Here is a 24,209-nt window from a genome sequence, read left to right on the forward strand (position 1 = left end):
TATCGTACACTAGGAATCAATCACCTGCACCATCACCAATGACGACACCACGTCGATCATGGAATACATGAATTTCCAGCTTCGCGTCGATGCCAAAACCATCATCAAAAGAACCCTTGCATACCGACCGCTGGGACCACGAACCGGCCTTATTGACACTATCACCAAATTCATCACACTACATCTTCCTGGGAGATCTTAATTTCCACCAGGACGACTCCACTGAAACAGACTTCACCGACCTCCTGGAAAGACCAGACAACGCTGGCCTCAAGTTAGTAGTCACTGACCCCACACACAAAGCAGGACACACGCTAGACTCATCTTCACGCCCAGCAACAGAATCAGGTACAGCAACACCTCAGAGCTCACCGGGGCCGAGCGATCCATTGTACACTTCACCGTCACCGGACTTCCTCTCACTGCCCCCACCCGACACAGCGCTCCCTACTGCAGCTGGACCAAGGTAACTCAGCAACAATGGACCGATGCCCTCCGCACTTTGCAGCCCAACTTCACTCCCAACCAAGACCAGACCGTAGAGAATTTCAACCCATGGATCACAAGCGCTGCCAACCAAGTCGCGCCCACCAAAGCAGCCAAAATGCACAGACCCACGAAACGGGCCAGCTGGTACACGCCAACTCAGCGCATCGAAACGCAGTTGTAAACAACTGGAAAGAAGATGGCACACCAGTAGAAACCCCACCAACCGAGCCTCCTACAAATCAGCCCTCGATGACTACCACCGCCAGCTAAAAGCCGCAAAAAAGGAGGCCCTGAGACACCAGATCAAGACCAGCGGCAACGAAACCAAGAAAACCTTAACTATCGTCAGGGAGTTCACTTGTCCGCCAGCCAGAGAAAGCGTGTATCCTTCCTCACAGGAACTCTGCAACACCCTCGACAACCACTTCCACAACAAGATAGCAACCATCTACAGAAACTTCAATCTCCAACCCTCTGAACTCTTCAGCAACCCTTCAACCACAATCACCCGCTGCCCGCATGAGAACAACTTAGCACACCGAAAACAAACAACATGATTAACTCCATCCAGGCAGGAGCACCCACCAATCCTTGCCTGCATCATCTCTTTAAAATCGGAAGCAACAAGATCAGCCACCAGCTCACCAACATCCTCAACGCCTCCATAACTACAGCTACCTGTCGGGATGCATGGAAGCATGCAGAAGTTAGACCACTCCTCAAGAAACCTTTGGCACACCCGAGCGGGCTCCTGATCTACTGTCCCATCTCCCATCTACGGTTCCCCGCCAAAGTCCTGGAGAAGACCATCAACCTCCAACTCACCGATCATCTGGAAAGAAACAACCTGCTGCACCCAAACGGGTTTCAGAGCCAACCACAGGTCCAAGACCCCCGAACGCTGCAACAGACAATATCCAAGCCCTACTCGACAGAGGAGAATCAGCCGCCCTCGTCCTCCTGGACTTCTCTGCATTTTTTGACACCGTCTCCCACCAGACACTCATCGATTGACTACTCCAGATTGGAATCACAGACGATGTGCTCAGATGGATGGCATCCATCCTCACGGGATGCACCCAAAGAATCTGCCTCCCTCGCTTCACCTCGCAACCCAAGCACACCAGCCACAGAGTACCCCAAAGGCTCATCCCAACCCTCTTCAATATCTACATGACACCACTCGCAGACATCGCCAGATCTCACATCAAAATCATCTCCTAAGCTGACACACAGCTTGTCCTCTCACTCTTAGGAGACCCCACCTCGACGAAGACCAACATCCACAACTGCATGAAGAACGCCATGACATGGATGAAAGACAACTGCCTGAAACTCAACACGGAAGTTCTGATCTCCGGCAGACACACCGCCCTTTGGAACGACTCCTGGTGCCCAGTGGAGCTTGGTCCTACCCGCACGTTGAAAGACCATGCCCACAGCCTCAGTATCATCCTGGACAGAGAACTCTCCATGAATCTTCATGTCAACACTGTCCCCTCAGCCTGCTTCGACACGATCTGCACACCCGGCAAAACATTCAGGTAGCTCCCCATCGCACAAGGAAAACTGACGCAGGCCATAATCACCAGCCAGCTTGGTTATTGCAATGCACTCTATGCTGTCACCACCAACGAACTCATGCAAAGACTCCAGACAATCCAGAACGCAGCAGCCAGACTCATCCTCAACCTGCCCAAGAGGACACACATCACCCAGCACCTAAAAGACTTCCACTGGCTCCCTGTACAGAAGAGATGCAATTTCAAGCTCCTGACCCATGCCTACAAAGCCCTCCACAACTAAGGAACAGCCTACGTGAACCACAGCTGATCTTCGGCCAGCCAATCAAAAGACTCCACTCCACACACCTCACCCTCACTCAGGCACCACGTAACCGCCACAGCCGCACCGGAGGATACCACTTCTCCAACATCGCGGCCAGAGCATGGAACACCTTCCCCCTCCGCACTGCACCCTCACTGACCCAGTTCAGGAAGGATTCAAGATCTGGCTCCTCAAATGAGACCTGCAGCACAGCAGCTGGATATCCCCCCTGAGGTGATTATCTGCACTATACAAACACTACTTGATTGACTTGTTTGAGGTGTCTTCGTTAGCCCCCATCTTGATGACTTTCCTTTAATCGCTTGTGAGCGGACAACAATTTTACTGCTGATCATGAAGTTGTGACTCCCTGATTTTTACTCAGCCCTTCTCTATACATACAGGCTTAGTTACTTACACAGCACTTGTGAATCTGTGTTTCGATGGAGGTAGTAAGGTTGCACCTATGTAGGGGCTGTTAACTGTTCTAATGAGCATGACACTATCTGCGATCCTATACTTTTTGTGATAGAAATGCCAACCCAGGAGCCTATGCTCTACCGGTATCATACTGTGGATGATTAGCCTTTTATATGACAATGGTTTCAAGTGCCACTGCCATTAAAATGCACCCCCCCAGTTGGATCCCATCAACCCTGTGTAAACATTAACATAATAAAGAAGCTACCTAGATAGAAGTGGGTATGCAGACCCATATATGTGCCTGTATATCTAACATACACCATGTACTTCCACTGGACTATGACATATGAACTTCAGATTTCTTTATCATGCATGTTGTCCATATTTCATTAACCGTTGAATTGGGAATAAATCGATAACACACATACCTTGTAAACATTTCTGTATGTTACACGCTTGCTTCTGACAGGGATCCTTCTGAGACATAGCCAGGAGCCTGCAATGTGAACATCATGAATTATTTCACGTTAGTCCCATGCTGCAAACATAAATGGTAAAAAATAATGGTATTTCTAGTGAGTGGCCATCTATGCAGTCCGAGAGGCACATTAGGGCTTGCGGCATCTAGAAAAAGCTCAATGACAGAAGCCAGATGCTGAGCTGAGCTTCTGGCATGCTGCAGCATATACAGGACTGTCGAGGCTGCGGAGGATTCGAAAATGGGTGAGACACCTTGATGAAAGTGTGACTACACTGCCCACCCCCACACAGTATCCTAAGGAGCAAGAAGCCAACTAACAATAAGACAAGATGCAAGAGGTACTGTCTTCATAAACTTGGGGGGTTGTAAGTATCTACTGCAGACACCCCACACTTCCATGCCTTAGTACGATTGCTAGTTTTCAGAATTTGGTTCGGATGAAAGCCACACTGACCCTGAGAGGCACATGAAGATGGCTGAAACATGTAGACCACATCTAGGATAAGTCGGAGCAATTTACTATCCCACAGTAATCCAACAGTTTTTAACACGGACTAAGAATCTCACAAATAAAATAACGACTTGTGAGAGGGAATCTCAAGCCAGTTTTAAAATCATCACCTCACTCTGACACAGTCACAAGATCCCTCCCCCAGAAAAAAACAAGCTCCATTGGAATAAGGCATCGCAGCACACCCTGGAAACACTCAGCAACCAGGGTGGGAACCCAATGAAGAAGCATGCCACCTACCATGTAGGTGGGTGAGGGTCTTTTTAAAACACTGTGTGGGTTCCCAGTCACTGACACTTTGGACGATAGATAAAAAGTGGTGTTTCGAGACACGTAGGTCAAAATAAGTTGTCGAATAAATTGAATGGCTGGGAAGGCGAACTGGTCTACACTTCTCTCTCTCCTTTTGTTTCGCTATGCTGCAGCAATGACCAGGGCTAAAATTGGAGACACTACCGCTCAGACTACTGTAGTGACTATTGGTAGAAGTAACTAGATTGGAAAATATTAACCCACTTAATGCCGTAATGATCAGTGTAATGAGGGAACATTTTGAAACTCATAATTACAGTGACTAGGACTATAACAGAACACTTGGGCTCGTGAGCAGGTGAGGGTTCACAGGTCATGACTGCTCCCCAACTATTTTCTTCCCACAGGGCTAAAGCTACCTTTATGAACCTGGCATCTATCTAAACGCTTCTAGGTCTCTTTACAGATGGAAGCGCTATGACATTACGCAATTCCTGTGCCGAAGATGAAATAAATATCTGGCACTGACTGAGTATACAAAGACATGCCAGGCAATCTGATGGCTTGATGCAAAGAACAGCCATCAAGCAATATCAGGCTAAAGACGTTACATTCTATTATAACTTTCAGGTTCTTGCAGGGTTATCCTGAAGCCATTTTACAATCATAAAGTGAGAGGCAACAATCTTAAAAAAAGTTTAGACAAAGGCGATTCTTGGACCTTCAATGTTACAGTTGGATCTTTCTTTATTGTGTCAGTTCATGCAAGCGCAGCTAATGCGTTTCACCGTCAAGAAGTCCTGATTTGAGCCATATCAAGTCCTCCTATCCTATGCTCTTGAAATAGTGTTCAAAGCGATGGTGCCTCACTAAAATTAAACCTATTATCTCTAAGTTCTTAGAGTCTTTCCAGCTATTTGCTTGATAATAGAACATCTTGACCAACTTGGGTAAGTATCTGGGATATTAAACAGCACTCCTGGATACCAAATGCAAGGTACCTGCTTTACGGATTCCCCGAACACTCGGCAGTGACCTGCTGTATCCAGCCACTTATCCTTATTCATGCTTTTAGTGGGAGGGAAGACACGGATCTCCTCTCCCAGTGCAGCCAATGATACTACTTTGAATATGATGCTTTTTTCGTGTGTGTCGGGATGATTGCCACAGTATTAACATAACTCATTAAGTTATCTCCGTAGGATCCCTATTTTTTTTGCAGAGTTTTATATAGCGCAAACTTGACCCGAACTGAATTAGGTATCAGAGCGCTTTACATAGCACCAGTTATGTTACGTGAGGACACGTATTCATTTTTGTTAGGCACTGGGAGATTAAGTGATTTGCCCAGAATCACAGGATGTTTGACGTCGTTACCAAGACTCGAACCCAGATCCGAGGTTGAGCGCCTTAGCCGTTAGGCCAACTATTGATTCTATTCAATGAATCAGTAGGTTTATAGAGTGCTACTTGTCACCTGTGCGAGTATCTATTCTGCTGTTGTGTATTCCGGCCTAGGTGCCTCGCTTTCAGTTTTACACGGTGTAGACTATTACCTGGCCGGAGCTTGGGCACAATATTTGTAATACTGCTTGAAGGCCGAGTCATGTCTTCAGCAATCTTATCAGAAGCGTTGTTTTCCAAGGTATGGAGGTCACCCTCATAGGAAAACATTGTCTCCAAAGACTGGAGAGGCAGTTGTAGATTGCACGGTGTTATTTCTGCATTCGCTTGGATTACCTTGTAGCATCCCACGTAAGGCTGTTCACCTCCAGGGCCGTCTGTGTGGTGTACTAAAACCAAAACTAAATGCATGTGAATTATTTCAAAGAAAGAGCAACAGTCTTTGGGACCAAAGAAAAAGTTGATTTGACTAGATAAATTGCAATTTTGTATTGTCGTACTCGCATGAGTTTGTAGAAAATAGTTCGGGTGGCTTCTTGGAGTGCTCTGACTTCATTTACAGGGGGCGCTTGTGAATGTGGCCTGTGCTGCAGGGTGGGGGGGGCTTTGCTAGGGTCGCGTTGGAATGTCACGCAGCGCGAGGATATGTCACGCATTGTAATGCGGGAGCGCGCGTGCCACAGCCCCGCGCCTCTCTACGGGCACCGGGGGGGGGGGGGTGACCCGCATTGAGCCCCCGCCTCGCTTCTCTCACCCCGGGCTCGGCGCCGCTCGGGCCCCCGGACTAGGCTCGAGGGGTGACCTTAGCTCTGCTTCCCAGGCCGCCCTCTAGGTCGGGGCGTGAGGCGTCACCAGCGTCACCGGAAGTAGGCGTCAGACGTCACCGGAAGCGGAAGTGTCGTGAGCGCGAGCCGGCCGGCGCCAGAGCAGAGCGTGTCCTTGAGCGCGAGAGCAGCAGCTGAAAGCAGCGGAGCCGAGACCGGGAGGTGAGAGCCGGGGCCGGGCCGGGCCGGGCCGGGCCGAGCCGAGCCGAGCCAGGGGGGGAGAGCCGGGGCCGAGCCAGGGGGGAGAGACGGGGGCCGGCCAGGGGGAGAGCCAGGGCCGAGCCAAGTGGGCCCCGGGGCCGGAGGACAGCCCTGCCCGGGGTGGGGAGGCCATGGGGGGTGCCGGGGGTGGGAGACGATGGGGAGCGGCGCGATACCGGGGGAGGGGGGGCGAAGGGGCTCCGCGGGGCCTCTGTAGGTGCGGGGAGCAGATGACCTCAGGAGGTCGCCCCCCCCCCCCGAGTCCACGCACCCCCGGTGTGTGCCCCCCCCTCGGGGTCAGCGGGCCCCCCCGGCTCATCTCACTCCCCCCCCCCCCCCCTGGTTATCCCGGGGACGGACCCCCGGTGTTTGACACTTGAGACCCGTCACTTCCACAAGGTCATCGCATTGACCCCGGGGGGGGGGGGCATCGGTTTCACTGCTCCGCGGCGGCTCCACTCGAATCTGGAATGACTGATGCCCCCCCGTAAAGAGGCGGGGGGGGTCATCCCTCGGTGACCGCCATAGCCCCCCCCCCCGCAGCCCCCGGGTGTAATAAAGGGCCGGCTGACGCGCGCCGGCCGCGGCTGGACACACCGGCCGGACAGAGAGACCGGACGATAGACTGGAGGCGAGCCCGCGGGAGCCGTGAGTACCCTGAGCCCTGGGGGGCTGATGGACGCAGGGGCGCCGCTTTATTATTTATCGTTTAAAAGTTTTCTATAGCGTTGGCTACACCCCGAGGTATCAGAGCGCTTTACGTGATCAGGGTAGTATAAAGCAAACCTGGTATAAAAAGCATAATCACAAACTAAAAGAACAACGTAATTACAACATCAAGGAGGGATGAAACGGGAGCTGGAGCCATACAATACAGGTAGAGAGGGGTACAGGAGGAGCGCCATATATCACTGAGACAAATATGGTATGGTGAAGAGATCCGGAGCCGGGCACAGGTTAGGATCCCAAGTAGTAGTCAAGGAGGTGGGTTTGGAGGTCTCTTTTGAAGCTGGCGTAGGAGGGGTTACAGCGCAGGTGTTTCGGGAGGGACTTCCAGATAGTAGGGGCTTTGCCAGAGAAGGAGCGAGGTTGTGTGGTTTTCTTTTTATGCAGAGGTGGGACTAGGAGCAGGGCGTTGGTGCTTCTCAGAGGGCGAGTGGTACCAGCGGTGAGGAGTTTCTTGGAGAGATACTGCGGAGTGTTTTGGTGGAGGGCTTTATGAGTAATGCAGGCCGTTTTGTAAGCTGATCTCCCTTCGATAGGGAGCCATTTAAGAGATTTGAGAGCTGCGGAGATATGATCAAAGTGTTTGCAGTCTGTGATGAGCCTGGTTGCAAGGTTGAGCCTCAGCTTTAACCGCATGCGTGCGGAATTCCGCCCGTACGCGGCGATTTGCGAAAGCGCATTTTACGTGACGAGCTGGGCTCGTCATCAGCGTAGCAGGAGGCTACCTCATGACGAGCCCAGCTCGTCATCAGCGTGGAAGGGGTTAATGGAAGCAAGGTGGACCTTGGGGATTCCGTTGAGGATGGCATTGCCATAGTCAATACTGAGAGAACCAGTGATTCAACTGCAAGTTTAAAATCATCGCTGGATAAGAATGGTTTGATTTTCTTGAGGTGACGGAAAGTGAAGAGGGCTCGTTTGGCACAGTTTTTGATGTTAAGGGTGAGGGTGTTGATAGTAATGTCAAGAGATTTGACGGGGTTAGACAATGTGAGGGAGAAGTTGAGTGCGTTAAGGTCTGAGATCCACGATTGAATGGGGAGACAGTTCTTTTTAGGGGAGAAGAGGAAGATTTCAGTTTTATTTGGGTTTAGTTTGAGATGATTTGACTGGAACCAGAATTGAATCTTATGAAGGGAGTTGTTCAGGTATAAGATGTCAGCATGAGTTTTGATCTTTTAATTTATTTGGGTGTCATCAGCGTATAGGTGGTAGTTGATGCCTGCTTGTTTAAGAATGAGATTGAGGGGTTTCATAAAGAGGTTAAAAAGGGAAGGGGAGAGAATCGATCCTTGGGGGACTCCAAAGGAGACAAGAGAGGGGTTAGAGAGACAATGTTGAATTTTTATTTGCTGAGTTCGGTGTTGAAGGTATGAGGTGAACCATTTGAGGGCAGTGTCGTTAAGGCCGAAACGGGTCCTAAAAACATTAAGTAAGGCTGAATGGTTGACTGTATTGAACTTTGCGGAGAGACCAAAGAGAATAAGGCAGGTCCCGCCATTATCAAGTGATTGATGGATGTCATCAATGACATTGAGCGTTGTCGTTTCGTTGCTGCAGCCTTTCCTGAAGCCAGACTGAAGGGGGTCGAGTAGGTTGGAGTTTTCGATGTGGCCTTGCTTTATGAAGGGATCAGTGGATGTACACAAGGTCACCCCTGATGGAGTGCTCACAGACTGACCTACAACACTGCCCCCCCTCCCCGGGGGCCTGCCTTCTGAAGGGATCAGTGGATGTACACAAGGCCAACTCCGAAGGAGCGCTCAGACTGACCTACAACACTGCCTTATGAAGGGGTCCAACTGACCTACAACACTCTCGTCCCCAGGAACCTGCCTTATGAATGGATCAGTGGATGTACACAAGTTCACCTCTGATGGAATGCTCACAGACTGACCTACAACACTGCCCCCCCCCTCCCCGGGGGGGGGCCTGCCTTCTGAAGGGATCAGTGGATGTACACAAGGTCACCCCTGATGGAGTGCTCACAGACTGACCTACAACACTGCCCCCCCCCCTCCCCGGGGGCCTGCCTTCTGAAGGGATCAGTGGATGTACACAAGGCCAACTCCGAAGGAGCGCTCAGACTGACCTACAACACTGCCTTATGAAGGGGTCCAACTGACCTACAACACTGTCTCGTCCCCAGGAACCTGCCTTATGAATGGATCAGTGGATGTACACAAGGTCACCCCTGATGGAGCTCACAGACTGACCTACAACACTGCCCCCCCCCCCCCCCCCGGGGGGCTGCCCTATGGAGGGATCAGTGGATGTACACAAGGTCACCTCTGATGGAGCTCAGTGACCTACATCATTGCCTAAAGAAGGGATCAGTGCATGTACACAAGGTCACCCCTGATGGAGTGCTCAGACTGGCCTACAGCACTGCCATATGGAGTGATCCGCTGCCCCACACGGGCTCCTCCCCTTCATCTGACACGTGGAGGGACTCCTGGAGTTACCAGCACCCCTGGCAGTGGCCTGCGTGCACATCTGCCCGAGTGGCTTGCAGGGACTCGCCCCCTCCCCGGGCGCACTCCTTCTCCCTGGAAGGACGGGCTTTGGAAGGCACCGCCGACGTGCAGGCAGTCACCTCCGAGGCCTGGCTGGGAGGCTCCGGCATGTCTCGGCCCCTCCTCCCCCGCAGTCAGTGGCAGGCCTGCTGGGACAGCTGTCAGCCCGTCACCTGCACACAGCCGAGGTCCCTGGGCGGCGTGGCCGGTTCTCATCCCACCCTCGCCTTACAAACGGCCATGCGGGGCTCCTTTTCATGGAGTTCTGGCCCATGGAGGGATTCCTTTTTGTGACGTTAAACACACGGATCTGATCCCATCTATTTTTGGCTTTTTTTCCTGTTCTCTTAGCGAAATGTTTTTATTAAACGTGGAATCCGTTATACAGAAAGTCTTAGCACAGATCGTTATTAAACGTTGGTGACTTGCTTGTCTGAGGCAGGTGAGCGGCTGCCATGTGAGGTGTGCCCGACAGTAGCGAAGGGGCTTCTGGGCACCTTCTCCGGCGTGAGCATACGGGGCGTGCAGGAAGGACCTCGGCTGGTAGGGGGTCGACCTGCCACTAAAAAGGGGATTTGTGTTATAGTCCTTTTTGTGAGGTTCCCTGCGCCAGTCCTGCAAAGCTTGGCAGAATGTTTTACTTTGCCCTTCTAATGCAGAACTCTGTGGCTGCGGGACCCACAAGGCCCACTTTTGTTTGCCTCTTCTCCGGGGTTTTAGTTGAAGTACTTCCTTTTTTCTGGGCAGTCCTAACCCCTCCCGATCAGTGGTGAACACAGAACACGGCGATCTCCGGTCTTGAAACTTCCGACCACACGCAGCCTGCCAGGCCAGCATTACCCTGCCTTCCTGTCAGAGACTTCTCACTCTGGGTCATCCATCCCTCCAGTGTCCCTTCGAGCACAGACTGGCCCTGTGTTTCCACCACAGTTTCTGCAATCTTCACCCTACGCCAAGGAGGAGGAATCCGTAGGTGTTGAACCGTTCAGGGCCTCCGGCTAGAGCGCTCTCCACACTTCACCACTGTGTCCCACACCGGCTTCTTGCACGTCCCAGCCAGGGCCTCCTGCACACACTGGCCTTTTCAAGTGTGGAATTAGGGTGATGCTTAGATCCAGCATATTTGTTGATCCGCTCCCACAAGGGCAGAGATTATAGACTAAGGGCAGCAGAGAGAAGAAACTGTTAAACCTAAGGGGTGCCTGCTGGCCACACAGTGATGTGATGCTGGGCCCCAGGGGTGAGCTTGCATTGTTGGATACTTTGTTCCCTTCTTCTCTGCCTCCTGTCATGGTCTGTACACAAGGTCACCTCTGATGGAGCTCAGTGACCTACATCATTGCCTAAAGAAGGGATCACTGCATGTACACAAGGGTGACCTCCCATTAGTTCTCAACTAAACCATTTTCTCAGCGGTTCTAGTTCTTGATAGGGAGGGCTTGTGCTGCGACCTGGGGACCCATGTTCTAATTTTATCTCCCCATGCTTACATGTCTGTAACATTTGTGTAATCTGCTTTTGATGTACACTTAGGTTTTCCAAACCTTCACACCAAAATACATTACATTCATACGCAAACTGTTTACCTGAAGACCACACCTGAGCTCTTTGCACGATTTGTTTGTTCAGAACAAGCCCGTTAAGTTCATCGGCCATTTAGAGAAATAAATCCGGATCCTCTGCCCACCGTGGTGTACTTATTGGGACTGGCAGTACTTAATGTGCTTTACAAGGCCAAATTAACTAGAGATGTGCGTTTTGTAAGTTTATCGAGTTCTTTAGTCTAAATTTGCTAATGACATCTTGGGGACATTCAGAAAGCTGCCCTGGGAATGCATTCCGCCCATTGCTTACCATTGGCTTTACGGATTGTAACTCTTATTTGCTTCCCTTCCCTTGCCCAGTATTCTTCCAACAGTCTGATCTTCTTGCCTTATTTGCGGGGCATTCAAAGATAGGTCATCTGTCTGGCTCTATCTTCCAGGGAGCTTGGCGTTTACTTTTCTTTCTCTGACTGCAAAGTGAGAGGATTTAAGATCATCCTGCTGGGTTTTCTAGCATAAATCACAAATAAATGTCTGAAATGTACAGATATTTCAGAATATGGAAAGCACAAATGAAGCACAATATTTGATATTTTTGAAGTGTGGTGGAAACCAATTTTAATACCCCTGAAGCGAATCAAAGTTCAAGGTGATGACATAGCCACACGTTGTGCGCTGTATACTTTAATCAGTAAAACTGTCTGTACAAATGTAAGTCATTTAAGTTGAAGTGTTGTCTGTAATGGCAGTACATGCATACTCCACTTTACCCCACCCTACTCTGCACCACTCAACAACACTGCACTCCACACTATGCCACTCCACTCTGCGTCCCTGCACTCTGCTCCAATCAACACTGACAGTGCACTCTACCTCACACTACTCTTTTATGCATGCTGCTCCCTTCGTCACTATAATCTACACTGCACTCCACGACACTCTCCGCCACTGCACGCTGCACCTGTTTACGTTGCTGTCACTTTACCTCTAAGCTCATACTCTGCATCACTGTACTGTATGTCACTATAATCTGCAAAACTGAATACCTCTGCACCACCGAATACCTCTGCACCACTCTATTGCACTCTATGCCAACCCTCTCTACGCCACTCTAATCTACTGTGTACCACTGCACTCCATGCCACTTCACTCTCCACCTCTCTACTCTACAATACTCTGCCAGTGCACTCTACCCCACTCTTCTGTGCACCGCTGCTCTCTATGCCACTCTATCCAATTCTACTCTGCACCTCTCTACTCTACTTCACTAAAGTGCACTCTGACACCACACTCCATTCTGACTCTACTCCATTAAATTACTCTACGGCACTCTTCTCCACCCTATGCTATGCCAGTCCACTGACACTACTCCACGACGCTCTATGCAATTCCGTCGTCCACTCTATTATAGGACACACTACTCTGCTGTATGCGTCGCTACTCTGTGCCCTCAACTCTGCAACACCCTCTACACCACTTCACTAAGCTCTACACCACTTAACACTCTGTACCACTCCACTTCCCTCTTTGCCCATCCACTCTGACACTGCTCCCCCCACAACACTTCACGAAACTCTACTTCACAACACACTCCTTTACCCCACTATCCTTTAGCCATGCTGAACAACCACCACGCTGGGGTACAACATGGCTAAGACATATTGGCAACACCAAAAGCTCTTGCATAGACGAGACCTATTTGCTTTGCCATGGCTTGTTTTAACACATCCTATCACAAACTAATGATTTTTGTGCCTTTTGGCCTCCCTAAACATCCAAGCAGTATTCTGGTGTAGACCCCCAATCTTGCTACACCTGTAGCATTATTCTGTTGTAAATCCCTGCCTTTACTACACGTGTGCGGTATTATGTTTTAGACCTGTATGCTGTAGTCTGTTGTTGACATCCGGTCCGCCTGCACCCATGAGTACTAGTCTGTTGTAGACACCTTCCTTCCTACACCTGTGCACCCCATAGCTATTCTAGCCACCCTCTGATTCCACCTCACCATGTCACACACAATACTCCTGCATATTAGAGTTTTATCTAACGTGAACTCGACCCGAAGATATCGGAGCGCTTTACTTTACATGAGCATCAGTTGCATTAGACTGGCACGTTCGTTTCTAGGTCCAGGGAGATAGTGATTTTCCTAGAATCACAGGATATTTGAGCCTCTCCCCAGACTCAAACCGGGTTCCCCAGGTTCGAAGTGACCGCTCTGGTCATAAGGGCACATCCATTTGGATGTCTGTCTGCCACGGACAACTGAGTTCTTACCAGCACATTCCAGCCTCCTATAATCCTTGCTCTGAGTATTGATTGTGAGGTGGAGAAAATGTATATTCCCTACAGTAACAGACCATAATTTCACAGTCCTGAATCAGATAACCTATGTAGCAGAGATGGAGCGTGCTTTACGTTACTATGCCACCAGTGAGAAGGCTTCCTTGTGTGGGCTTGCTGCAGCACGGTGCAGCGTCCAGAGTGTTCCAAAACATCACTTGTTTCCATTACAGTTGGATATAGCTTTAAAGTGCTCTGTACTCCGACCAATCCGCGCTTCTCTCTGTGCTGCTTGAAAAGTAAGCTATCCTTTCTGGTTCTGTTATCTGCCGTTCCTAGCGATGCCAGAGTAGATGAGCTGGGCGCCATCGCCTGCTGAAATAGCTGTAGGTAGACACAGTTTATCAACGTACAGACTAAACGGAGCATAGTCCAGTGTATTCCTCTGGGAGGATCTTATGATTTTAGTAGGTAATCGTGCTCTTTCTACTTCACTGATGAATGTTGTGCCGTGCATATGTGAGGGTTTCCACCTTGTGTGTAGATCTCGGTTTTGTGAACTGCCGCCCTATTTCACTGTATGTTTTGCAGACCTAGAACATTTAAAAAAGGTGACTTTTCCAATTGTTTTTTCAGGCTTCAAAATGGGAGATGCTGAAAAGGGAAAGAAGATCTTCGTTCTGAAGTGTGCGCAGTGCCACACCGTTGAAAAGGGAGAGAAGCACAAGGTTGGCCCCAACCTCCACGGCCTGTTTGGGCGCAAGACGGGGCAGGCTCCAGGCTTCTCGTATACAGAGGCCAACAAAAACAAAGGTAAATGTGCAAAGTGTGAAGCGCTTCTTCTGCGTGAACCTGTTCTCACCAAGCCTGGTTTATCACTATTCTGAAAACCCCCAGTGTCCTCAAGACAGTCTCGGAAAGGCTAAATTCCCTTTAACAAGAACGTCCAAGACGGTCAGATCCTTGTTTAGAGGATGACACAGGAAGGGACTCGCCTCTGCAGTTAAACCGCAAACTAATGTTATGATAGAGATCTCGTGCAGGAGTGTCGCCAACGGGCCTTGCTGGCTATAGATTGTCCTGGGCAGAACTGTTGTGGTTTGTATTGTACATACCCGGCCTCCTGGAGCCATCACAAACACCTCAAGGACCTTCCCCAATTGACAATTATGAACCTGTAGTGCGGGCACTGTGCAGAGAGCTGTGAAATGTAAGTAATGCAAGAAAACTACAACAACTCTTGGAAAAGGAAGTGGAGCATTTGCCTGGGTCGCCACATCCACCAAGTTCTTCACTGTTCTACTGCTCCAAAATACCCCTACAGTGAAGAACTTGGTGGATGTGGCGACCCAGGCAAATGCTCCACTTCCTTTTCCAAGAGTTGTTGTAGTTTTCTTGCATTACTTACATTTCACAGTATTCACCCTCCGGGGTCCATTGCTTTAAGGCCCAAAGCAACACTGGCACAGGAAGTGGGCACTGGTCTTTGCAGGTTCAAATCCTTATACCTGGCCTATAAAGCATTGCGCTGCCAGGAACTATTATGCTGTAAGGAGAAGCTCAGTTGGAATATTCTTCGCTCCGGCTCTGCCGTAAACTTGACAGTCCCCTCATTTAAGAGGACTACTTGGGGTGGCAAGAGCTTTTCAGGACCACTGCAGTGCTCTGGAACAGCCTACCTTTGACACTAAAAGCCGCTCCCTCCCTACTCTCCTTTAGAAAGGCTTTAAAGACTTGGTTCTTCTTGCAAGACTAGCAGACACCGAATCCCAGCAAGTAGCCTCATTTCCAACCGATCTACACCCAGACCCGCCTTTGACAAATCCAAGATGCCTTTGGGCCTGAGTTTGCGCTCTACAAAGCACATTTATATTACGCTGAGGACTACCAGACGTCCGCTGCATCACATCCGTGCATCTGAATGCAACCCTGCGTTCTCCTGCCTGCCACACCCTGGACTCGCCTTGCTGAAGAAGAAACCATCTTTCTTACCAGGTTGGCAGCTCTGTAATGTTGAATTTCACTGGCAACGGTGCACGGTGGTATAGTATACAATAAAGAAAACATGGTGTGCTGCGATAGAGGGCGGGTTTGCCCCCTGCAACTTTGCTGCAGTTGCTTTGGAAGCGTTCAGCTAGTCCACCTGACTAGTGAATTGTGTAAAAGTGGCACCTCATCTCCAGCTCCTCAGAACACATCTGGATGTGCGGAAGAACAAAATAGATTGAATATTGCTGTCTATGGTGACCTGGACATGCTGTCATTTGGACCTAAGACTAATAACTGGACATGATTGAATCTGTGCTTTTAACCGGACACTTATGTGGACTTATTCCTTGAGGTAGACTTGTAGCCACTCGAGTTAACCCACTTTTATTACACATTCACTGTTACATGCAGTGTGAGAAGAAAATTTGGACACAATGTGTAGTAGTGTAAAAATTCGGCTTCAGGGAACAAATCTGCTACATGGGTGGGCAAATATTTATTTTTAACCCCTACATTTAAATTTAGGAGTGTTCGAGACCTCTTGTATATACTTGTGTATGTACTTTGTGGGCTCTGCTGATCAGCCCTAGGACTAGTCTGCTTCCGCTTGTACTCTTTTCTGTTCAACTGCCTCTATTTAACTGTCTTGATAGAAACCGACTAGTAGAGGTAAGTAAAATACCAGAATAGCTTTCTGATTGGGGACTTTCTTTTTTAAATTTTTCTGGCAACTGCCTCTATTTAACTTTCTTGCTAGAAAACGACCAGCAGAGGTCAGTAAAATACCAGAATGACTTTAGCCTTCTCTAGATTCCAGTCCATAGAAATTGTCTTCAACGAGCCCCCGTAGACAATATTTTTGCAAATCTTGTATTTTCAGTGATGTGAGCACCGTACACACCATGATTTTATATTAAATCAGAGCTTTGGACTATACCATTTCCTGCTGAAAGGCAATATTTCTCTCCCTGTTCCAAAACCTGGCCTGTCATGCAGTTTGGTGCTTACTTTCCCTCCATGTTAAAGAACAGATGTTTCAGCACCCAGGCGAATGTGCTGCATAGCTAAATACATATAAGGTCCCGAATGCGAGACTGATTGCATTGCAAATGCTTGTTTTAATGTGTAAGCATACATAAGTTTAAAATGGGTGAGTAAATGGCCCTTGGATTTTAATGATGTGCACGTACTCGATAAATTCCTCTTACCAAACTGATGAATCTTATTTAGTACTTGAGTAACATGTTCATTTCTAGTGGGTGAGGCTACATCACCTGAACAGGTAATAAATGGAGGTATCTGTCCGTAGAAGGATAGACTCTAGCGCCCATTTACACAGAGGTAAGGTTTAGAGGAGCACATTGTAGAAATAGCTCCAGGGGTTACTACTTGTGAATACTTGAATGCCAGATACCAATTAGGAACATACAGCTTCAGGGACAGTCCTCTTCAGGGCTGAAGTGTATATGCGCCAGATGCCTTTTTACTTGCATTTGCATACACTTGGTACACAGTGAGGGCTTAGCTCATTAAAGTGAGGACTCCAAGTTTGAAAAGAATTACCTTGGGGCAAACTGGATTCTAAAATACCTTGGTTCATATCCTTTCCTGATTGGAAAGCATTAGTTTCCCATATATATCTATCCAAAATTGTGAGTTTGCTATTTTGTCTGGAGAAACTTGAATCCTATTCTGCCTCCCCGCTCCAAAACACACACGCTATATGTTGCTTGGCAAAAGATTTTACTCCTGCACAGAAGACCTATAGCTTCAAAGCATGCTGTACTGAGCTTCTCTTCATGAAGCTACATGGAAAGTATTTTAATTTGCCCCACAGAAAGTGCAACTGCACCTTTATTAATGGAAGTTTAGTGAACAGTTCTTCACTTTATTAGAAATTATCTTTTTGAAAAGTTCCTGTACCTTCCTTTTGCATACCTTCCCATAGCACTTTTCTTTTCCACTCTCCGTGCACAGCTATGTGTTTTGTTCAAGCTTGAATCTTTCAAATTGCGGTTTGGTCTCTTTGGAAGTGCTTTATACGAAATGTTCTATTATGTTGTTTTGCATAGCTCACTAGTCACCTGAGAAGGTTTCCATGCGCTTGGGCAGGTGTGTGGTCCTCATGTGTGATATTGGGTCTCCGCTTTGTAATGTGCATGCGTTCCTTAATGTGCCTACTTCTCTCTTTTAGGCATTACCTGGGGTGAAGATACGCTGATGGAATACTTGGAGAATCCCAAGAAGTACATCCCAGGAACAAAGATGATCTTCGCTGGCATTAGGAATGAAAAGGAGAGGCGTAATTTGATCGCTTACCTGAAGCAGGCGACATCATAAGGGATCTGGTTCTTTGTTAGAGTGGACTGTCCGGCAGAGGCACTTTTAAAACTGTACATTTTTGTCCTTTGTAATGTATTATTTCACCACTGATCCATGTATCATTCGTACACTGAATTTCCGTTGGGTATTTTGAGTTTAGATGTGTCCATTATTCATTGACTGTGCCAGTTGAACACCGCGCCGGCATTTTGTGCTCCATATCGTTGCTGCAGGTGCTTTTATGTAAAGAATGCCTAAATTAAATATAACCTGCCTATGGAGAGAGCACAATCTTGTCTGTTCGTTGTATGTTTGTAAAGTGCTTGTGTTGACATTGGCATCCTTGACGCGAAAGCTTGTGACTGTGAATTTGGGGCTGTTTATAGCACCACACAAGGTGATGGATGGGATGCTCTCAAATGAATCAAACCACTGGTACCCCTCTGGGTAGCAACCTATTGACTGCCTCTGGAACCAAGCCTCGCACTAAAGATGCCCCAAAAAATCTCAGAACCAGTCTGGGGTTGCTACTAGGAATGGACATGCCCTGGCAGTTTTGCTGGGCTGTAGGTTCTGAGGACCCCCCCCAAGTTTTAGATGAAAGGGAAGAAAGATCCCAGAATCTTGAAGTGTAATCGAAACATGCACCGGCTGCTATGCTGCCAGTGTAAAAACTAGAACACAAGGTGAATGCCCAGGTTACAGGTGCTGCTAATAGAAAACCTCAGTTTTAGTAGCATTCAATTTCATGAAGGTTTTTGACATCAATGTGTTGTAGGTAGGCTTTTTGCCACAGTGGAAGAAGTCTGCATGGTGTGGGACCTCTTTAAAAATCAGTTTGGTGATGTCCGCATACCTGAAAAACCAGGCTCCCTGTGACTCGTGAAATGGGCCTGAGGCTGCATGTGGTGGTTACACAAAAGGAGAACAGTATCCACCACATGGAAACCGTGCAGTTGAGAGCTTTGGGTTTAGGCGTGAATGCATGCAATGTCATTGATGCAATTTGGTCAAGAATGAGATCAGCCAAATGAGCTTACTCCCTTTGATCGCTGCACTTGCAAGCATGGCATGATCGATGTCAAAGGCATCTTTGAGTCACGAGGTATTGTGACGTCTCCACAACACGTATGGGAGAGGAAGAGGTAAGCCACCATGTGCCCTCCTATGAAGATACAACCAACACAATTGGGTACAGCAGCCATAGGCAGAATATAAGTTACAATATTACTACCCTGAGACCAGACATGCAAAAGTCCAAATGGGATATTCACATAATTCCTGTGCGAGTGCAAAGGAAAGGTCCGTCTTATGCAACCTCTCTCCACACTGGGAGAGCAATGCCACCAGGGCGGACTCGACCTCCTGTTGGACTTGATACTGGATAACGGTGGTATCCAGCTCAGTGAATTAAAAATACCTCCTCATGCAGATCACCTTTATTAATAGGAACTATAGGTAAGATTAAAAACGAATAGGTCCGTTGTTGAGGATAACGTATCACACCTCAGTAGCCAGGGCAACATGTTTCTGTCTGTTAGAAGCCCAGACTGGTCTGGGGCATTCTTCAGGGCCAGGGTTCCCGAACTACCTCGTGAAGGCCCCTGTGTCCTAGTCTTTTTTGAGGTGAATACAGAAAGGAAACTAATATATTCAGGTGAGTTCTACCTGGGGGACAACAAGATAGCCTATTGAGCAACAAGAGAATTTTTTTGTATCAATCAGGTGTTTGTTGAAGCGCGACTACTCGCCCGTAAGGGTCTCAAGCGGTGGGGTGGGGGTGCAGATTCCGGCCCTTCAAGGGGGGGTCAGTCAAAGAGCCAGGTCTTGAGGTCTCATACGAAGATGGGAAGCTGTGTTGTCTGTCGGAGGTTGAGCGGAATGGCGTTTCAGGCCTTGGCCGCTAGGAAGAAGGGGCGGCCTCCCGATCTGGTTTTTCTGGTGCGTTGAACCACAGCGTAGGAGAGCTGGACTAATTGTAGGGTCCTTTGGGGGTGTGGAATTTGAGTCGGCTGTTCGGGTATGCTGGTCCGGTGTCGTGGAGGGCTTTACATGCGTGGGTGAGCAACTTGGAGGTAAATTTAGCCTAGATGGGGAGCCAGTGGAGTGTGCGCAGGTGCTGGGAGATTTGGCAGGTTGAGGACCAGTCTTGTGGCGGCGTTCTGTTGCTTGCGTGTGCGTTTTTTGTGTATTCTGGCCTAGTGTGTTGCCATAGTAGAGTCTACTGGTGACCAGTGCGTGTGTGACAGTATTTTTGTGTTCAAGGGAGGTCCATTTGAAGGTCTTAAGTAGGAGGCAGAGGATGTGGAAGCAGGGGGACGAGACTTGAGTTGATCTGGCGGTCCATTTTGAGCTCTGAGTCCAGGATGATTCCCCGGTTGCGTGCTTGGTCCGTGGAGGTGGACGAGGGGACACCAGGTGGTGTTCCAGGCCTCGGGGTTTAGGCCCATGATGAGTACTTCCGTCTTGTTGTTGTTTAGTTGTAAGCGCCTGTTTCCGTGCCTTCTACGGAAACACCCTCTACGCCGGAACCACAGGCAAACTGCAGAAAAGACTCCCAACGCATCCAGAACAACTCATCCTGCACATCCCCCGACACAGCCACATCTCCGGACACCTGAGAGACCTGCACTGGCTCCCCGTCAGCAAAAGAATCACGTTCCGACTCCTCACCCACGCACACAAAGCCCTCCACAACCTGGGACCCAGGTACCTCAACAACCGCCTGACCTTCTACACTCCCACTCGCCAGCTACGATCGACCAGCCTCGCCCTCGCCACCGTACCACGCATCCGAAGAGCCACCACGGGAGGAAGATCCTTCCCCTACCTGGCAGCCAAGACTTGGAACTCCCTCCCCATCCACCTCCGCCTGACCCCACACCACCTCTTCTTCAGGAAGCAACTCAAGACCTGGCTGTTCGAGCAGTAGCGGACTCTCCCCCCCCCTACCCCAAGCGCCTTGAGACCCTCCGGGTGAGTAGCGCGCTATACAAATGTTATGATTGATTGATTCTCGAAAGTTTTCTGGCGGCGTTGGGTTCATTGTATAGGGAGAGGATGAGTTTGGTGTAGTCTGCGTATGACACAATGTTGAATCCGTAGGTTTTGACGATGGGGGTGACCGGAACCATGTTGGCGTTGAAGAGCGTCAGGCTGATGGAGGATCCCTGAGGGACTCCGCAGGTGGTTGATGTAGGGTCCGATAGGAAACTGGAGAGTCTGACCCGCTGCGTTCTGCCAGAGAGGAAGGAGCTGATCCAGTCGAGGGCTTTGTTCTGGATCCCTGCGTCGTGAAGTCTGAGTATTAGGGTGTGGTGGGACACTGTCAAATGTCGCTGAGAGTTCGAGGAGGATGAGGTCTACTGTTTATCCAACATCCAGTGGGGTGCGGATGTCGTCTGTTGTGGTGAGGAGGGCGGGGAGGGGAACTGGATTGATTGGCAGGGGGTGGGGGAAGAGTGGCCGCGGGGGCAGCAGCAGCGGGGGAAAACTGGCAGGGGCAGGCCTCCCTTAATGGTGGAGCTGCAAGGGTGGGAGGGAAATTTCACTGACAATGAGTCGGTGGCCTTGCTCACCTGTCCCTGCGGCCGCCATTAAGTAGGGGTCGGGGAGGGGAGCTGGATTGGTTGTGCTGGGGGAGGGCCCACGGGGGCAGCATCGGTGGTGGAAAAACGGGCAGGAAAAGGAAATAGAGGAAAAGGGAGAAAAGTAAGGGCGAATAAAGCAGAAATAGCTCAGAAAAGAGCAGAAGAAAACCAGAAAGGTGAAAAAAGAGAATAGACAGAAATCTGAAAGACACGTTAGTGATAGATTCCTTACCGTAGAATATCCCCAGGTATCAGACTGGATCCGGAAAGTTTGTTGTCAGCAGTACACCTGCACGTCGGAAGGTGGCGTCGTGCGGCTCTGTCTGACGCTGTCGTCGTTTGCACCGAGATGGTGTCATGGAGACTACTTAGGTGCCACCCCTGCGCGCTGACTTCAGTTCTTTCTTTTTCTGCGCCAGCAAGTGCAGATCCGGTTAGAGCACGCACCCTAGTCACTTTTTGACTATTTCTTTTGTCTTTGACTCCTGGTGCCACGTAGGGATGCCTGGGTTTAAATCCTGGGGGGTCTGTCGCTGTAAGATGTTGGTGGCTGACCCCCATGGAGTCTGTCTACTGTCTGGAGCACGACCATGGCCCCCGGTCATGTTCCCACTGTCTGGCCATGGCTCCGAAGCTTTCTGGTCCTGAAAGCCGCTGGAGGCCCGGCAGTCGTCTCCGTGCCGTTCGAGGTCCAGGGGTCGCTCGAGGGACCGACCGCGGAGCCATCACCATTGCTCCTCGAAGAAGTGTTTGCGCTCTCCGACGTCCCCCTGTCGGTCGCCGGGCAAGGGGGCCAGGGGTACCCCCCCTGTGGCTTCGTTGGAGCCGAAGTCCCACGGCCTACCCACCTTATCCGGGTCAGTCAGGGACTCCAGCCCAGGTGCAAGATTTTCTTGCTGCCATAGACCGCCTTTTCAGGCCTCGGGCTCCTGCCGGTGTGCCTTCGAGCCCCGCGGTCCCAGCTGAGGGCCCTTCCTTGCCGCTGGCTCAGCCTCTGGCGCCGCATGGGCCCCGGTGCCTCCGATCCCAGCGCCGCAATGGGTCCCGTTCGTCCCACCTCCACCCTTTCCCGGGTTTCAGGATAATTTTGCTCCGTGTTGCGACCCTAATTGGGACATGGAGCCGGATCGGCGCTGTTGGACCATTTTTTTTATTCCCCTGTCCCTCCCCCGCCTCAGCAGCCTGTACCACGGGCAGTGGAGGAGGGGGACGACTGGGAGGGGTCAGAGGACCCTCTTGCACGGCAGTGTAAGTCTGAACAGGAGTGGGCAGAGGGTGCAGGTGGCCTTGACCTCTCAGCCTGGTTTTCTGTCTCCTGCGGTCATGGATGAGGGCGCCACATATACTGTGGTGCTCCGTAGAGCAGCTGAGGCCCTTGACCTGTCACTGGTTTTGAGAGTGACAATCTCCTCACCCAAGTTCTTCAGCCGGCGGCAAACTCTATGGAGCCTCTCCTTTGGTTCAATGAGGCGTTAACGCATGTTTTGATGGGCACCTGGTCTAGATCAGCCACAGGGGTTCCTGTGGATAAGAACGTGGCCAGGCGACATCGCCCGGCACTGGATGATTCTGCTTTTTTAAAGAATCACCCCACTCTGGAGAGCCTGGTCATCCAAGCCTCCATTTCGCAAAGCGCATTCCCTACTGCCCCGCTGGATAAGGAATCGAAGAAGCTGGAGCAGTTTTTAAAATTTTTATTTTGAGTTTTTTCCAAACACACAATACATTACATTTATCAATATGCAATGATCACAATCTGCATCGTTAGACAGTATATTCATTTCCACTGAATGTCCGATCTATTAGTGTTATCATGGCAACTAGAATCAATATTATTTAATTGGCTTGACATGTAGAGTCCACACTAGAGCTATTCTTCCATTGATCAGTAAAGGATATGGTTTGGTTCGACCAACGGGATTAGTCACAGCACATTGCCTACAACATTCAGTAATTCTATGACAGTCTACACAGGATTATGGGTACAATCAACAACATGGAGTGTCCCACAGCTCACTTTTCTGTTCCTAGAGCAGTATCATTAAATCTAATCCCTATGCTTAGTATGGGTTGGAATATCATCAATGTCACTCGCCTTCATCGGATGGCGCACCTGGCGCGTTTTCGGAAGCTTGCCTTGAGTTAATGTTTGAGGGGGTCCTATATGTCTGGGTCGTGAGGTACGAGGTAACGTCTCAGCATGTATATTAACTGGTTCTTGAAAATATATTAAGTCGTCTAGCCATTCTTTAAACTTGGGGGCACGGCCTCTGCCCCACCTACACCCCACTCTGCGCTTAGCCAGTAACCGTGAAAGTGTGATGTATCGGCCAAGGGGGCCATCGAGAGTGTTCCTGTGCCAGAGAAAGGGGGCTTGCGCCCCCTCTTGGACCTCAGGAACATCAATCACTTCCTCCGGAAGGAGAAGTTCAAGATGTTGACTCTGACTCAGGCCTTGGCTGCCCTCGACCCTGGAGACTGGATAGTAGTGGTGGACTTGCAGGACGCATATTTTCATATCCCCGTCCTGCTGGCCTGCCGGTGTTACCTGCGGTTCACGGTAGGCCGCAAGCATTTTCAGTTTGTCAAGCTCCCCTTCGGCCTTACCGGTGCCTCTCGGTTGTTCACGAAAGTGGTGGCGGTGGTTGCAGCTCATCTGCGCAGATCAGGGGTTTCAGTCTTCCCCTATCTCGCCGACTGACAGTTGAAGGCGGGCTCGCCCCGGCAGTCTCACACCTCCAGACTATGGCTGACCACCTGCATTTGCTGAGGTTCTCCATCAACATGTCTAAGTTGCACCCGAGTCCCTCCCAGAAGCTCCCCT

The 24,209-nt window shown here is 49.8% G+C and overlaps 2 protein-coding genes across 5 annotated transcripts in view; one reads left to right on the forward strand and one right to left on the reverse strand.

The window, feature by feature from the left end:
- LOC144784954 (cx9C motif-containing protein 4-like) overlaps positions 1-6,270 on the reverse strand; it is a 39,522-nt gene extending 33,252 nt beyond the window's left edge. Inside the window, exons 1-2 of one of the 4 annotated variants that reach the window (XM_078664071.1) lie at positions 6,142-6,270; positions 3,168-3,235 (exon numbers count right to left, since the gene is read on the reverse strand). In XM_078664071.1, the coding sequence (XP_078520197.1) occupies positions 3,168-3,225 (58 nt within the window). In that variant the 5' untranslated portion in view covers positions 3,226-3,235; positions 6,142-6,270. Of the gene's footprint in view, positions 1-3,167; positions 3,236-5,539; positions 5,629-5,887 lie in introns of those variants that run through there. The other 3 variants (XM_078664069.1, XM_078664072.1, XM_078664070.1) reach the window with 3 other exon arrangements.
- On the forward strand, positions 6,239-18,086 carry LOC144784953 (cytochrome c). The gene is made up of 3 exons (XM_078664068.1): positions 6,239-6,373; positions 14,121-14,297; positions 17,668-18,086. The coding sequence occupies exons 2-3, from the start codon at positions 14,129-14,131 to the stop codon at positions 17,811-17,813; spliced, it is 315 nt and encodes a 104-aa protein (XP_078520194.1). The 5' UTR covers positions 6,239-6,373; positions 14,121-14,128; the 3' UTR covers positions 17,814-18,086.
- The last annotated feature ends 6,123 nt before the right edge of the window (positions 18,087-24,209 follow it).

The sequence above is a fragment of the Lissotriton helveticus genome, chromosome 10, assembly GCF_964261635.1.
Source record: "Lissotriton helveticus chromosome 10, aLisHel1.1, whole genome shotgun sequence".
In the NCBI taxonomy this organism is placed as follows: Eukaryota; Metazoa; Chordata; class Amphibia; order Caudata; family Salamandridae; genus Lissotriton; species Lissotriton helveticus.

Excerpts from the sequence above, each read along its gene's own strand:
- LOC144784953 (XM_078664068.1), top strand. The coding sequence starts at position 14,129 with ATGGGAGATGCTGAAAAGGGAAAGAAGATCTTCGTTCTGAAGTGTGCG. Across the intron at positions 14,298-17,667 it reads AGAGGCCAACAAAAACAAAG|GCATTACCTGGGGTGAAGAT; the intron begins GTAAATGTGCAA and ends TCTCTCTTTTAG.